The sequence below is a fragment of the Eubalaena glacialis genome, chromosome 8 (assembly GCF_028564815.1).
Source record: "Eubalaena glacialis isolate mEubGla1 chromosome 8, mEubGla1.1.hap2.+ XY, whole genome shotgun sequence".
In the NCBI taxonomy this organism is placed as follows: Eukaryota; Metazoa; Chordata; class Mammalia; order Artiodactyla; family Balaenidae; genus Eubalaena; species Eubalaena glacialis.
This window is the reverse complement of record NC_083723.1, coordinates 82,180,093-82,196,519: the sequence shown is the minus strand read 5'-3', so window position 1 is coordinate 82,196,519 and position 16,427 is coordinate 82,180,093. Positions and strand designations below refer to the sequence as shown.

General features: G+C 53.6%; 1 protein-coding gene across 1 annotated transcript in view; it reads left to right on the top strand.

Moving 5' to 3' along the window:
• The first annotated feature begins 9,729 nt into the window (after positions 1–9,729).
• Positions 9,730–16,427, top strand: part of CRHR2 (corticotropin releasing hormone receptor 2) — a 44,075-nt gene continuing 37,377 nt past the window's right edge. Inside the window, exon 1 of the mRNA XM_061197882.1 lies at positions 9,730–9,824. Within this exon, the coding sequence (XP_061053865.1) occupies positions 9,738–9,824 (87 nt within the window). The 5' untranslated portion in view covers positions 9,730–9,737. The remainder of the gene's footprint in view (positions 9,825–16,427) is intronic.

Here is a 16,427-nt window from a genome sequence, read left to right as displayed (position 1 = left end):
CTCATGAAATATGCTTCCTTATAAGAATAGTGTGATGACCTTCCCTGAACACAAAGCAACAGGAATGACTTTCTTTTCCTTCTTCCCTCCGCCGTCTAAGTGTATCCATCCTCGGGTTCCCATCTCCTCTCCTTCCCAGACTGTTCCAGTGCCCATGGCCTCCAACCCTCCTCAGCATGCTTGCAGCATCCTCTACCCCAGCCTGGGCTGTTCCTTGACTGTGGAGGAGTCAGTCTACCGAGAATGGGGGCTGGATTTTTCCTCTGCTTCTCCTCCCACCCGCAACTCATCCCCCTGGATCAGCCTGGGTCACCTCTTCCCATCCTCCCTGAGGAAGGCTGACACAGGGCTGGGCCCACAGAAGGGATCGGGGAAGGACTAAGTCACACCAAGTGACCACAGGGGTCAAGGTTGCTGAGAAGACAATCTGGGGTGAAACGCTGGTCACAGCTCACCTGCAAGCTGTCTACAGAGCATGGCCTCCAGCAGTCCTAGAGGGGCTGAACTCTTCTCTGACTCCTGCCAAGACTACAGATCCTGGCTGGGGTTTGATTTCTGCATTTTGTCCCCATCTGACCCAAAAGCAGCTCTCTCAGTATCCCCTCACTCACCACTCCCTAGGAGTTTCTATGTGGGGGGCAACAAGGTACCCCAGACTCCAGGCCCTGAATTAACCCAGGGTCCTCACTCTCCCTGCAGCCTTCGGCCCCCAAGTCTTCAACTAGATCTGCAAACCATGAGCCTGTTCAGTGCAATGGGGGTAGGCTCAGGCCTAGGGGTCAGGATCCCTGTGGTCTCCTCCACAGCAGCCTTCCTGAAATGCCCAGACTCACACATCCAACCTGTGGGGCTGAGGGAAACCCCTTCTCAACCCCCAGAACAAGCCATAACTAATTCCTATATTTTAAAATGCATCTTTTCTTGATATTAAAAAGGAACACATACCCTTGTAAAATTTTGGAAAATACCGAAAAGCACAAAGGAAAAAGTAAAAAATCATTGACCCATGATTAGCTGTGAGTTATCTGTGACCCAGAGTTATCTGTGTCTAACAAATGGTTCTGTCCTCTCATACAGACATATTAGATGCCCAAGCTTCTGTGATATCCGCTAGAAGGAGTTGGGCACCCCTCCTTTTAGCCCAACTAGTAGCATTGGGTGTTTACGTGTGAGCCAGGAGACTCCCAGAAAATCTCAAAATCAAGCCCACACTTGGGGTTCAGACATCCAGGCCCACAAAATAGACAGGTGTAGGGCTGTGCCACGGTTAATGTTATGTGTCAACTTGGCTAAGCTATGGTGCCCGGTTGCTTGCTCAAACACCCATTGAGATGTTTCTATGAAGGTGTCTTTTAGATTTTAAATCATTTAAACCAGTAGGCTTTGAGTAAAGCAGATTACCTTCCTAGTATGCGTGGTCCTCGTCCAATCAGGTGAAGTTGACGTTTCCCCAAAGATGAAGGAATTCGGCCTCAAGACTCCCACATGGAGACCTTGCCTGAATTTCCAGCCTGCCTGCCCTGCCCTGCAGATTTCAGACTCAAGACTGCAATACAAACTCTCACCTGAATTTCCAACCTGCCAGCTCACCTATGGACTTCAGCCTTGCCGCCCTCCCACATCTGCGCGAGCCAATTCCTTAAAATGAATCTCTTTTTATGTATACATATCCTACTGGTTCCGTTTGTCTAGAAAACCGTGACGAACACAGGCAAAGCCAAATGGCAGAGCAGCTCTGAGACCCGTGAGGGCGGGTCACAGCAGGCCAGAGGCTGGAGGGAAAGAGTGGTCTGAATGCGCCACGCTGGCGATCATTTGAACGGTCTCGAACCCGCCTCTCTGGTGGCCTGTGGGCACACTCATCCACAACAGACGCTGTCCCACTACACACACCCAGAAGCACCCTGCTGTGGGACCTCTAACGAGGACTGTTCTCCCTCCCTACTACCCAGCAGGCAATTCGCTGGGCCCTGCATAGCCTCTGTCCCCAGGCAGGGGCTAGTGGGGCTGGCGCCTGGCAGGGGTGAGGTTCAAGGCGGCAGATCCATGCACAGCCAGCAGGAGGAAGAAGGGTCTTGGCGCAGCAGGAGGAAGAAGGGTCTCACTGCCGAGCTTCCACGTAGCAGGGGTAGCCGCACCCTGCTCTGTGGTCAGGGGCTCAGGGGAAATGCATGTGTGGGTCTGTGCAAGCCAGACAGAAGAGACAAGGGCAGGACAAGAGGCCAGCAAAAGTTGGGACTCTGACCAGAGATGACCATGAGAACATGAGCTCCCTGGAATACATGACCGCCCGGAGAGGTCACTGAACCTCCCCTGGGATGCGGGATAATGTGCTTACAGCAACTTGAGCTAAATCTCAAAGGACAGCTGTTGTCACATGGAAAGCGCTATGGGTGGGAGAGGCCGAGGGGAGAGCAGCCCTCCCACAGTTGGGACACAGGCATATTGGCAGGAAAGCGGGGCCCAGAGTGGCCAGCGTCCTGTTTCAGGACTTTCTTAGAGCTTGGATTAAATGTCTCCTTGTTTCTGGCTTATGTCTAGCCTTTGGCACTGCTGATGATTTTCTGTGTATCTTGGGAAGGTGCAAGGGGGTGAATTAGCAGGTGCAAGTCTTTAGCGGTCATAACCTCCAAGTCCCCTAATTTGTTGTTTTCAGGGCCTTGTCTTGTTCCAGGCACAGCTGAGGACGGTGGCGAAAAGGAGATCAGGGTGGAAGGAAGTGGATTTTAGCCCACATCACTGATCAGCTGGCTCTGGCCGAGGGAGCAAAGCAGAACTGCCACCCCCCACTGGGCCAGGAAGTTATCAGAGTGTCTGCCTGGAAGGCCATCAACCCCCAGTGTGGAGAGTGGCCAAACAGAGACCAGGGACCCCGACAGTGAGACCAGCCCCCTGGGAATCTGAACTTCTCCAGACTCTTCCAAGACCTGGGGGTCATGTAAGGCACCCCAACCACAGAGACAGCCTTATCCTCACTTGACAGATGAGAAGCCTGAGGCTAAGAGGGTGAAGTTTTGGCCAAGGGCAGACAGCCGGTAAGTCCCGCAGAAGGACTGGACCCTTCCTCCCAGTGCAGGCTTAGGGCAAGTTCAGTCAGATACTCCCAAGCTGCCCAGACACTGGGCCCGACTTTTGGCAGCAAAGGGCTGAATCCAGGCCCCATCGACCTCACAGACCACCTACCTTTTATTAAGCTATGTCCCGGGCTCCTGCCCTCTGGGGGACCGACCCACAAGTTACCCCACAGCAGAAGCAGCCTGGCCCAGGAGAAGAGGAAGGGACTTGTGATGTGGGCTCATCTCACTCTGCAGGCAGAGGTGGGGAGGGGACGGGCCGGTGGCACAGTCAAGGGGCAGCCTTCCGAGGGGCAGCCTTCCTGCAGGGCCCTCACTGGGCCTGCTGTCACCTGTAAAGTGGGGATGGGAACGGAGTGACTGTTAAGGTTCCTTCCAGCTCCGATGTTCTCTGCGGAGCAGCATCAGGACCAGAACTCAGGCCGCCACCCCTTCCTATCCTTAGAGCCACCCGACTTGTCTCCTGCCTTTGGGGCATGTCCCAGCCAAGCCACTGTCCACTCTGTTCTTTCTACAGTGCCGACGTGACCATGTCACCAGTTCCGCCAGTGCCTGCCTTACCCAGCCCACATGCCCCCTGGCCGGGGCTCTGGCCACTGCTCAGCCTCATCTCAGTGGTCCCCACTGCCCATCCATGACTGACTCCACGCCGACAGCCTCCCGGCGGTCCCCGAGCCTGTCTCTTTCTCACTCACTCTGGGAGACCCTCCCTGCACCTTGACCGCCCCTCCACTGGCCTCCACACCTCCATCATCACACAGGTGAGCTCTGCTCATCCTCTGCCACCCCGGGGGCTGGGTGGTATTGGTGACTCCACACTCACTGGCCCTCACAGCCCTTGTCTGATTACTGGTCTGTCCCTGCCACCATGCTGGGACAGCCGCTGTGTCTTCTCTCCCTGCACCCTGCACTTGATAGGTGCTCAATTAACGATTGAATTCGTATTGACTGTCCTCTGCCTTCCTGCCTAGTGCTCTTACAGGAGTCCAGCAAAGGCAGACTTGGGTGGAAACATTCAGAGTCTGCCCGTTGTGTCAGGGCCTTCTCAAATCCCTCTGTCCAAGCCTCTTACTCTAAGCCTCCCGTGGTCATCCCCATTCCTTTGTCCATTCGACAAACATTTGTTAGGAACCTACTCCGTGCTAGGCACCCACAGTCACGCGTTGCACAGGATCTTGTACATAATGAGTCCTCAATGTTTGTTGACTTTGAATGGGAAGAAACAGAGTGACAATGATTAATATTCCCTCGCATTTCCAGGAAGTGGTGTTCTCCTCCAGTCCGCACAATGACCCTCCACGGTAGGTGTTATTATTTCACTTGACAGGTACAGCAACTGAGGAGAAAAGGTAGAGAGAGATGTGTCATCCAGGAGGCACTGGAGCAGGATGGACACCATAGACCAGACCCCTTCCCAGGGGACAGCGGCGGCCCGGCCGGCACCACCCTCGGGATCCCCTCCATGGGTTTCTGCCCAGCTCAGCCTGTGGCACCTGCCCCCGGGAGGAGCCTACACAGGAGACAGGGGGCAGCTGTGAAATCACAGACACGACAACCAAGAGCCAGGCCCCAAGTGCCACTCAGCACCGGAGCCCGAGCGGTTCCGGAAAACACAAGCCCCACAGCTGTTCTCCAGGCACAAAGTTCAAGGCTCCTTGATGAGCAGGTAAAAACTGTGCCAGAGCTGACTTAACCCCTATTAATCAAACATGATGACTTGTTTTTCTTTGGAGCCAAGTGACAACAGAGCTGATCATAACATACTTGGATCTGACCACCCTGAACCAGAATTTGGGAGGAAACAAAAAAAAGAGAGAGAGAGAGAGAGAAAGAGAGATCAGAGTAATATCCCACAGAACCAACAGAAAAAATAAAAATTAAAAATGAGCAAAATCAATGCCTATTCTTTCAGCAATGCTATAAAATTGTTCTGAAATTGCATCGCAAAAGCATACTTTGCAGTCTGGGGCTAAATGGGTGTGACCACAGCTAAAATAAGGAGATAGCATCATAAACCTGGGGGACAAGATGTCATCTGGCCGTAAAGGGGGCATTCCCCCTCATCTGCTGTGGCAATGGGTCTGAGCAGTCTCAGTCCCAAATGAGAGATGGGGTCCATGTGATGGCCCTGCCAGGCGGGACAGGGAGTCTGGCCAACGCCCCCTGCGTGGCGCAGCACCTGCCTTTCCCTCAGACTCTGGACTGAGATGCCATCTTATCTCTTGCCTGGGCTGCTGCACCAGCCACTCTGCTTTCTCCTTAACTTCAGACTTGTTGCTCTAATGCAAGATCACCCTGCTGCCTAAACAAGCATTCTAGATTGCAGATCCAACCCTGTCCCTCTTCCACTCAGAGACACATGCAACCTGTGTCCCTAAGAACCCCAGTCCTCCAAAGTCACCCTTTCCTTTCATAACCACACACAATGACCTGACTGTTCCAGCCCATTAGACTTACAGAAAGTCGGGCTCTCCCCAACAGTTCTGGTTCCCAGACATGGGGTGTCTTCCACTTTCCTGGTCACCTTTTACTCTAAATTCTACTCCTGTTCAATTCTTGATCCTTCTGTGTTGATCAGATTTCCTTGGGTGGTAAGCAACAGAAATACACTTCAAACTAGCTCAGGCATCAGTGAAGATTTATTGAGAGTCCCTTTCTGGGGCAGAGGCAAAGTGGGTTTCTGGCTGGACTGGAAGCAGAGCCTCAAAGGCTACCAGGACCCTCTCCCCTCCTCTTTTCTCTGCTCCCCTTTCCTTCAGCTTGCCTTTCCCCAGACAACAGTCAACAGCCAAGTCAACGGCTGTGCTTTGCATCTGTCAGTTTCTCCAAAAGAGGAATAGTCTTTCTCTTTGATGCAGAGTTTAAAAATCCCAGGGAAGGACTCTGATTGAGTCAGTTGAGATCAGCCATCCACTCCTGTACCAACCAACTGTGCTCAGTAGGGTGAGGCCCTCTCCTTTGTCCAGCCTGGTTGATTGCATAGGCCAATCCAATCACGTGGCTGAATTAGAACATGCACTGGGGAGGGTGGGGGCAGGGAGGGAGGAGAATCTTGCCCCCAAGGAGGCAAAAAGTGGTACTTGGAAGGCAAAACAATCTTAGATATTGTAAGGGTTTATGGCCCTCCAAAGAACCACAGTACATAAACAGATATACAATACGTCTGTGGTATTAAAATTTCATAGGGGGGAGGGCAATTAGGAAAAAAATATAAAAAGGGCTCCTTTTGGGCGGAGGGATGATAATGTAAAAAGAAAAAATGTTGAGGAACACTGGAGCAGAGGATGGAGCATTGCTCAGAAGGACAGGACCATTCTGGACAAAACAATGTGGAGCACCCTTCCCTCCTGCAGCTGCTGACCGCTCTCCAGCTCTATCCACGCACAGGCACCCGTCCTCATTCCCCAAGCGCCACTGACACAGGCTGTCACGTAGGATGGACTATTTCTGAAGATGGGGGGTAGCAGAGAATAATTACAGCCCCATCGCTAATGTTCACTGACTATTCACACCTCTGGGAAGCCCCTCCAGCCCACCCCTCCTCAGACCCAGCAGTCTTTGTCCTCCCTTTCTCTCCAAGTCCCTGGGACAACCCTCAGCCCAGATCCCAGCCCTTCTACCCTTTCACTGACTTAGATGCCAAACTAGGGTAAATCCAGAATGTCCACTGCTTTATTTTACAAAGCAAACCACCCATCTCCCTTTCCAGACCATCCTCAGTTTGCCTTTCATAACCAAAACGGGCCATAAAGGCATTTTCATAAATAAAAAGGTTCCTCTGCTCCAGTCTGCCCTTAGGAAGAGAAAGTTTATAAATGACAATTTGTATTAGCCTTGTCCAGATCATAGCTGCTGGCAGGGTTTCTTCTGCCACCAGCAGTCTCTGAAAGCAGAGAAAAGTTGTCCAGAGGACAGTTTAGGGGCTCAAAAGTTTTTGTATGTTTCTTATTGTTGTTGCTGTTTGTTTTTAACCCATTACATTTAGGAGGGCCAAGTCCAGACTCTCCTAACCTTCTAGGCTCCCTTAGATTCCCAGAGGTGAGATGAGAATTCCCACACAGCACTCATAAGGGAGGTGCTCCCAGGAGGGACTGGTAAGAGAGGGGGCAAAGCAGGACAGAAAACGGAAAGAAGACCCGCAGCAGTGAGATGCCTGGGAGCCCCAAGTTAATTACATCTGGAGTTGGTTCACCTCCAGGAAAAGGAGCACTAGCCTGTCAATGGCAAAGCATACCCTTGGGGGTTGGAAGATGTAAACCCCTGGGTTCCTGGGGGTCAATTCCTACCTTGGTGCAAAATGCAGCTCTAGTTGTCCAAGAGATGCCCTCCTATGAACTTTCCAGGTTGGAGGAGGGCACCGTTTGGAAACACAAGGAAAGCCAGGGAAGCGCACACAGAATGTCCTACCAGGGAGGAATCAGGACCGAGCGCCCATGTGCCTGCTCTGTAGACCCTCCTAGAACTAGAGCAGATCTAGCTTCCTTACAGCCTGTCCTTCACTGCCTGACCCTACACTGTCCCCACCCCAGCTAGACACCCAGCCCAGCCAGCTGTGCTTGCCCAGCTCCTTGCTCCTGTTCTCCCCAACTCCTCCATCTGGAGGAAAGATCTCTCCCTTCTCCATCTGTTTAAATCATTCAAGGAGCTCCTGTAGTGCCTTTCCCCCAGAGTCCCCACCTCACTCCCTGAGCTGTCCCGCACCTTGTACTATCGGACAGCTCCCATCACAGTTATTCAGGCCCAGATCTCACAGGGTCCACACCCCTACCCTCTGCTGGCACTCTCTTCACAGGCAATGAGGCTGGCCTCAAGGTCGGAGCCTCTGCTCTCTGCTTAACAGCACCCATTGTGATGAAGATGCTCCAGTAACACGTGCTGAAAAGAACTGTTGAACCTCATGATGACCCATCAGCTCTGAGGCTACCCACCCTTCAATCAAAGTCTGACTGAGTGGTTATCTCCTACCAGGAGCCCTCTCTGAGCAAGCCCATCTGACTGGGTCCAGTAAAGCCATATCCTGTCTCAGGGGTTTCTACCCTGTCACCTTCAGATGAATGGGGAGATCTGGTCAACTCTTCCTTTGATCTCCCCATAAAAATGCCCCTGCACCATTGGAGCTAGGCTCTGTGCAACAGAGGAGAAAGGGAGGAACAAATAAAAAGAAGTGCCTCCCCTGCCTCCCAACCAAGCTGCGTGGAGGCCAGCCTCATCCAAGGGGCCATAAGAGAACAGTCCACATCGAGGAGAATCCAGGGGCTCAGATTTAGGCCCCGAGATTTCAGGGCAGGCCAATGTGGGAGCTGGTACAGTCAGGAAGGGCTGCCTGGAGGAAGCAGGTGGAGGAGAAGACCTGAGGGACAGAAAAGTATCCCAGGCAGAGACCAGAGTAAACAGAGTGTCTAAGTTTCTTGAACTTGGGCTGTACCCACCTCGTCTGCACCCTCCAGGAAAAGCTCAGTGCCTCACTAATCACATTCCTCAAATGCTTTCCCCTCAGATCCTAATAACATTGGAATTGCTGCTTAAGCTTTTAAACGCTGTGCACCAGGCCCACCTGTTAGAACAGTTCCACAGCCTTCTTCAGTGGTTCCCAGAATCCTCACCTCCTGAGCCCTGACCCAGCCCTAGGCTGGACCTGTCCCCATCTGAGACCAGCACTGCTCAGCCCTGCCTGATATCAGGATCCCTGTGAAATTTACTAAAACATATCAATGCCTGGGCCCTGCCCCAGCCTGTATCATCAGAAGCTCTGGGTGGGGTCTGGCATTGCTGCATTTGTTGTCATTGTTCCTTTGTTGTTGTTGTTGTTGTTGAATATGATTTTTTAGCATTTTATTTCAAATTTACAGAAAAGTTGGAAGAATGATCCAAAGTATACCCACGTACTCTTTGCCTACATTTACCAATTATTTACATTTTACCTCATTTGTTTTATTGTTCTCTTTCTCTCTATATGTGTATTTGTGTATGTGTGTGTATTTCTGAACCCTTTGAAAATAAGTTAGAGATATGGTATCCCTTTAGCCCTAAATATTACTCCCTAAGAACAAGAATTTTCTCTTACCTGTGGATAGGGCAGTTATCAAAATCGAGAAGTTGAACACTAACACAGAACTATTATTTAATCTGGCCTCCACGTTCAAATTTCGATTGTCCCAGTGGGCAGTGGTGTGTGGTAAGAGCTCCCCAGACAATTAGAAGATGCCAGCAGGGCTGGGAAGCCTGGTGGGGATGAGATCCGCCCAGCCCACTCTGTGCTCTGCCAAAACCACAAAGACCCCCGCCTCCCTTTCTCAATTCCTCTCTCCCCAGCGTGGGCAGCTACAGCCCTGGCAAAGGTGGCAGGCTGGTAAAAGGCATTAACCCCTTCTCTGCAGACTGGAAGCAGAGTCTGGTCTCTCCGGCTGCCTGGGCAGAAGTTGCTGCCCAGCACCGCTATAAATAACCTGGAGGCGGCGGGCCGTGGGGCGGTGTCACTGCGGAGCGTGGAAGGGGAAGAATACCCCCTCTTCCCGTGCCCAGGGCCATACCTTGGCAGCCTGGTGCGTTGGGCAGGGAGAGGCCCACACAGCCCTAGCCTGGGGCGGGGGAGGGCGGGGAAGGGCGGGGGAGGGTGGGACCGCTGTGCTCTGAGGTGCGCTGGGGTCCGCAGCCGCTGAGGGCATGGGGGGTCCCGCGGGGCCTCCGCGCCTTCTCCACGCCCCGCACCCGCTCCTCTGCCTGCTCTGCCTCCTGCCGCCGCTGCTCAGAGTAAGTGCGGGGAGTGGTGGCGGGCGGGGAGTGGTGGCGGGCGGGGAGGCGCGGGGCGGGGGGGATCTGTTCGCGGGGTCGGGGCGTCGGGAGCTGGAGCCCCGTGCTCTCCTGACTGCGAGGCGGTAGGGGGTCTCACTGCTCAGTTACTGGGCTCGGTTTCACTTAGCCCTGTTAGGAGTTGGATGGAGGAGGTCTTAGGGCTTGGTGGCCGGGGTGGGGTTGGGGATCCCTGTGTCCGGTGATGGGATGGAGATGTCCTGCCTGGATGAGGGGGCAAGTGGAGGGAAGATGAAACTCTTCACACCAGCTAGGATGGGACCTGGAAGCCCTTGTGGATGAGCAGAGCATTCTGGGGGACGCCCTAGTGTCTAGGACATGCCCTTCCTCGGGTCCAGAAATTTCCTGTCCCCTGTCCACTCTGTCACCTCCCGCATAGATCCTGCTCCGTCTCCCCTGCAGGAGCCTCAAGTCCCTTCCTCACCCCATCCCAGTTCTGGCCCTTCCCCACAAGGGACCCCCAGAAAGCTGTCCCCCATCTCCTGCAGCCCGGTCCCCACACTTGTCTCAGTGACTGAAACCAGGCAGCCCTCAGTATCAAATGAGCAATGGGGCAGAGGGGGCACTTGGGGGAACCAGCCTTGCCAGGGGTTTCTCAAAGCTGTGGGTGTGCCCAATGGCCAGAGTCAGGGTCTGCAGGTAGGAGCTGAGGGTGACGGGATGGAGAGGAGCTGTACAGAAAGAGCCGAAGAAGTGGGGGTGAGGCTAGGAGAGGGTGATTTCCAGAAACGGATGTGGGAGGAATCTACCTCTTACCCTCTCCCCATTTTACAGATGGGGAAACTGAGGCTTGGGGAGGGAGGGTGACCTGTCCTAGGCCACACTTTTCATGAAGAGCCACGACACTAAAAGGCTTCAGAGGCCATGCAGTGCAAGGGACAGAGCCAGGCTGGAGGTCAGGAGGCCTGGCCCCATCCCCATGTGTACACAGAGGACTCCTTTGTTCAACACTCATTCAACAGATAGGTAGTGAGCGTCCACTGTCTGTGGCAAAGTGGCTTTGCAGACAGACCTGATCAAATCCCTGCTTTGCTGCTTAGTGTGTGACCTTGGACAGGCTACTCAGATTTCCCCAGCCTCAGTTTCCTCCTGGGTAAAATGAGGATGATTTTGGTGCTTACTGAATACGGTTGTCATGAGGAATAGTTGAGATAGTACAGGTAAAGCTCTGAGCACTGTGCCAGGCACAGAGTAAGCAGAGATGAAGGCACTAGGGGCCCTGCCCTCCCAGGGGGTCTGGTCAGGTGGAGGAGAGGAGTGGGCACCATGCTGAGGTGTGGTCAGTGCCCCGATGGGCAGATGGCCCCTAGACCTGCCAGGTCCTTTTAACGACATTGCAGGGATGGGTGGAGGCTGTGGAGTGGGTTCACTACCACCCCCTCCTCCCCACCTCCCACTCCCGATGTTTTGGGCTCTGAGCTCTTTTTGCCCCCTGGCACTTGTTCCCGGGATAGGTGCCTTCAAGACAGTTGGTGTTAGGGCCAGGGTGGCCCCTCAGCCGTCCCCCTCTGGGGGCCATGATGCCCACCACCCAAGCTGGTTAGACGGAGAGGGTTTCTGGTTGCTGCTGAAGAGCCTGGCCAGGTTGAAGGGTCTGTGGGAGGGTACCCTGGGTCCCGGGGACGTCAGAACTGGCAACCTCCGAGGCAACAGTCTGCTCTCCCCTTAGAGTCAGCCCAGGCCCTGCCCCTAGCTCCCCGGATGGCCCAAGACTAGACTAGTTACTCACCCAAAGTTACTCAGCACGTAACCAGCTACAGAGGACCGTGGTCTCTCTAGCCCCAAAGCGCAGGCTTCCTTGCTTTGGGTCTTCGTGGTAATGGGATTTATTTCTGGGTCCTTGTCCAACTATTCTGAGATTTCTGCTCTCTATGAAAAGAGAGTAAGTGACCTGGAGCGGGTGGTGGGGAAGGAAGGCGATCCATGAGGGTCTGGCCTCCAGCCCTCTCATTTATTCAATAATACTTAATTCAACCAGTATTTAAGGAGGATCATGCATGGTAAAGACATAAGGGTGAAAACACCAGCCCATGGCCCCTGCCCTATGAAGTTGATAGCCTAAAGAAGCCACTGGCTGAAGAAAACAACGGCTAAGAATTAAGTGTGTATGTACAGACTCTGGTCATGGGAACTGAGAACAGGTGTGTGCAGGTATAAGAGCCTCTGCCAGGATTGGGAGGAAGTCTGGGGGGAGGTGGGCAGGATGGCAGGGATGGAGATGGGGTGGTCCTAGAGGGGGGCTGAGGGAAGAGCAAGCTGGGAGGAAGGCTCCAGAGTCCCAACCCTGAGAAGAGATGGTGTGAGGCTCCAGGGGGCATGGTGGGTCCTGGTGGGATCTGATTTCTATCCCAAGGGCACAGGGAGCTCAGGGCTCGCTAAGCTGGGGAGGGGCCTGATCTAAAGTGCAATTGTGAAAATTCCAGCTGGTGGTTGAGTGGGGAGGACAGCCTGGGTCAGCCCACACTGCAAGAGCCTGGAGGAGCCAAGCCTTGACCCTGCTGCTACCAGTTGCCCTCCGAGGCCTTTGAGAAGCTACTTTGGGAAGCAGTGCTGAAATCATTCAGGCTTCTTGGGCACCGGGTGCCATGCTAAGCCCTTTACTAAAACACTGGGAAGGTTGGGACAGTTATTTACAGACGGAAATGCAGGTTGAGTAAGGCTAAGAAGTATGGCTGCTGGATTCCAAACCCCTTGATTCTAACCTTGCCTCCCCCTCTGTGAAGACCCCAAGAAGTCTTGTCTGGGTCCAACCCCTCGGACCTTTGAGCAACAAGGTGCTTCCCCCCAGGGCCTTAGGACAGCACTTCTGTGGTCTCTTGCCCCAGGTTCTTGCTTCTGGTGGGGCTGTCTGTCCTGAGAAGGCTCAACAAAGAGGGAAGGCCCAAATTCCAGAAGCCTGGACCCTCCCTAACCTGCACAGCTCTCCCCAAGACCAAGGCCAGGGCCCTGCACACACACCCGGGGTCTGTGGAGGGTTGGGGGCAGGGGACTCAAGGGCCATTTACCAGAAGCTAATTCATCTAATAACTCTTCCCCCAAATTTAACTACTCTCTGAGTGTTTTCTAACCTAATCAGCTAATTTAGTCTCTCTGTTTTTGCCATTTTGTTGATGTTTTAGTATTTTTAAAAAAATTTTAATTATTATTTATTTATTTATTTATTTATTTTGGCTGTGTTGGGTCTTCGTTTCTGTGCGAGGGCTTTCTCTAGCTGCGGCAAGCGGGGGCCACTCTTCATCGCGGTGCGCGGGCCTCTCACCACCGCGGCCTCTCTTGCCGCGGAGCACAGGCTCCAGACGCGCAGGCTCAGCAGTTGTGGCTCATGGGCCCAGTTGCTCCGCGGCATGTGGGATCTTCCCAGACCAGGGCTCGAACCCGTGTCCCCTGCATTGGCAGGCAGATTCTCAACCACTGCGCCACCAGGGAAGCCCCAAGTATTTTTTTTAAAAACCAGTTTGTCTGCCTATTTAATTTCGTATTCCTAGTAAGTCTCAGATTTGCAGCACTTTATGAATTATGGGACTATTCTGTATTCTCTTAGCTGTCATTTTCTACTTTATCTAATTTTAAGCATTTTGAGGCCTCCTCAGTCAGTCGTAAGTCACTTTACTCAATCCTAATTTTTTAAGATATCATTTCAAATCTGCCGGAGGGAGGGATATATTATCCAATAAGCTTATTTTGTTTATTCTGTTTAGTATCTACACAGGACTTACCACATGCTTGGTACTGTTCTAAGCTCTGACACACATTACCTGTTTTAAGCTTCACAACCACCCTAGGGCATAAGACCATCAATATCCCCATTTGACAGATGAAGAAGCTAAGGAAAGCTCATGTGCCCAAGGTCACTCATCTGGTAGTAGCAGGGCCAGGATTCAAACCAGGCAGCCTGACTCCATATTCCCTTCCCTTCACGAAAGTGTAAGACACTCAGATGCCAAAACAAATCAGAAAGAGGTGACTTTTAGGCAAACTGGATATTAGATGAGTTGATCATTAAGGAGATAATTTTAGGCCTAGTGACCTGTTATAGGACCTCTTGCAGGCCAGCTCCTGCCTTCCCTCCCCCCTTGCTCCCTCAGACATCTGTATGCAGGACCCAGGGCTTGGCACAGGTCAGAGAAGAGAGACAGAGGCTAGAGGGAGCCACAGGCTTTCAGAGATGAGAGAGAACACATGCCGAGGAAAGACCTGGAAGTTTCTCCAAGCAAGTTGGTGGCTGGATTCAGACTAGATGGGAGAGTGGGACATCTTAGAAAGGGGGACCTGCTGGAACACTCAGGGTAGGGAGAGCCCTATGGAAAGCTGCTGCGGGCTCTTGGGGCCCTCAGTCAAGGTCCCGGCAGCTAATAAGTTAGAACTGAGCATCTAAAAAGTCTCCCCTTCCAGGAAGCCTGCTCGGATACTCCAGAAAACAATTAACGACTTCCTTCATCTGACTGCCAGTCCCTCACCCTCTGCCTCAGCCAGCCGCAGCTCCAGTACTGTCTCCCCTGTGTCTGCTCAGGGCCCAGACTCTGCCTCCTCACGCCCCGTCCCCCCACCTTTCCTCCCTCTCTTCTGCCCCTCCTTCCCCCTCTACTCCTCCTCCTCTCCTTTCTCCATCCTGCCCTCTCTCCCCTTTCTCCTCCCCCTCCTTCCCTCCTCCCCATACCCCGTCTTCAGTGTCCCCATCTCTTCCTCCTTCCCCGGGGTAGGGCATGAGTTTCTCCTTCCTCTGTTCCTGGCTCAGGCTCAGTGAGACCAGTGAATGAAAGAAAACACTGGGGAGGAACCCTCCCCCTCCAGAGGAGTCCTCTCTGACCTTGGGCGGAGAGGGAGAAGGCAGGGAGGGAGCTCACCCCTTTCCTGTCCAGTTACTGGCAGCCTGGCCGCAGGACCTGTGGTCCCAAATCTCACAGGCTTAGACCAGCAGCTAAATTTAGAGGAAGCTTTGTCGCCAAGCCAGGAGGGAGCACGAGGCTGGGCCAGACCCCCGGCTCCAGGGAGGTGGCACCTTTGAGGCCCGCCTGGCGCCTGGGCCCCAGGTTCTGCCTGGACAGGGCTCAAGGTGGAGGAAGAGCAGCTGGCTCTCTTGTCTTGGCTCCCCTGCCAGGGCCTCTCCCTTGCCCTGTATAAGGGAGGGCTTGCAACTCCAGGCACACAGCGGCTGGACCCGGGCCGTCCTCAACGGGAAAATTCAGAAAGAAGGCTACCTGACAAGCAGGAAGAGCCCAGAACTGAGTTCCCAGAATTGGAGGTAGGGGTGCAGCGCTCCCTGGCTGAGGGGGCCATGGTCTCATCCAAACAAACATTTATTGAGCACCTGCTACATGCCAGGCTCTGGACTGGGAACTGGGGACCCAGATGTGAAGCAGACAGATGTGGGCCCTGAGCTCCAGCAGCCTGTAGCCTCATGGGGCGGGGCTGAGGTGGGGCAGCTCTCTGCCCCTATGACAGCCAAGAGCTGATCAGTACAGAAGTCCAAGGTGTCCCCCACAAAAGAGAGATAATGGGGTCTTCAGGTGGCTCAGAGTCAGTTCTAGAAGCCACACTTCTTGTCTCCCTTGAGCAAGGCCCTGCCGGGCTGGCTGGGTCTCCCTCCCCTCCTCCCATGACCTAGCTCTCTGCCCACAGGCCCCTACTCCACTGGTGAGAGCTGCTTCTGACTCACCCTTTTTTGGAGCTGGGGTCCTCCCAGCATCTGCGGACCACAGGCTTTCACCCCCTCACACAGGACCAGCTCTTCAGTGTATATCTGACCAACTTGTAACCTACCAGACTGTCTGTCTGAACAGTCCTGCCTCAGCCCCTTACCCGCTGTGTGGCCTTGGGAGGTGACTTCGCTTCTCTGGGCCTCAGTTTCCTGACCTGTAAAATGGGGTCATTCACAGCCACCTCAGAGGCTGTTGTGAGGATTAAATGGGCTGCCCTGAAGCATTTAGAGCTGTGTCTAGCACATAGTAAATGCTGACTTCACATCCAAGAAGCCTCTTTCTCACCCTCTGTCCTCTTAATAGCATCCCCAAACCAGAGGCTTGCTGCTTCCTGAGCAGGCCCTGTGCTTCCCTGCCTCCGAGCCTTTGCTCGCTCAGCTCCTGCCCCTGGAATTTCTTTCTGCTCTTCTTACCCTTCATCCTACCTTGGACCAAGTCCTTCCGTCCTCTTGGACTCAGCTTCCATGCGCAGTTTTCTCACCCAGCATCCACTGAGCACTGCTGAGCAGTGAGCCCGGTGAGGGAGGTGCAGGTGCGTCTTCAGGGGCCACTGTACACGGGAGGGGTGCTGAGGGCTGAGGTGGGGAGCCACGCTGGCTGCAGAGCTTGGAAGGCAGAACATGGGGTTTCTAAGAGGCTTTTCTAGAGGAGAAGGGCTTGAACTGGGCTGTGGGACTCCCCAAATGAGGTTTGAACCCCCCATTGCTGAGCTCCCTAACTGTACCCCTCCTAAAGTCCTTGACAAGAGCCACCAGATAACACGTGTCTTCTATGTACCAGCTCTTGACAGTCAGTAATTTGTTTAACGCACACCAAAGCCCCATGGGGTTTGTATTATCCCCAT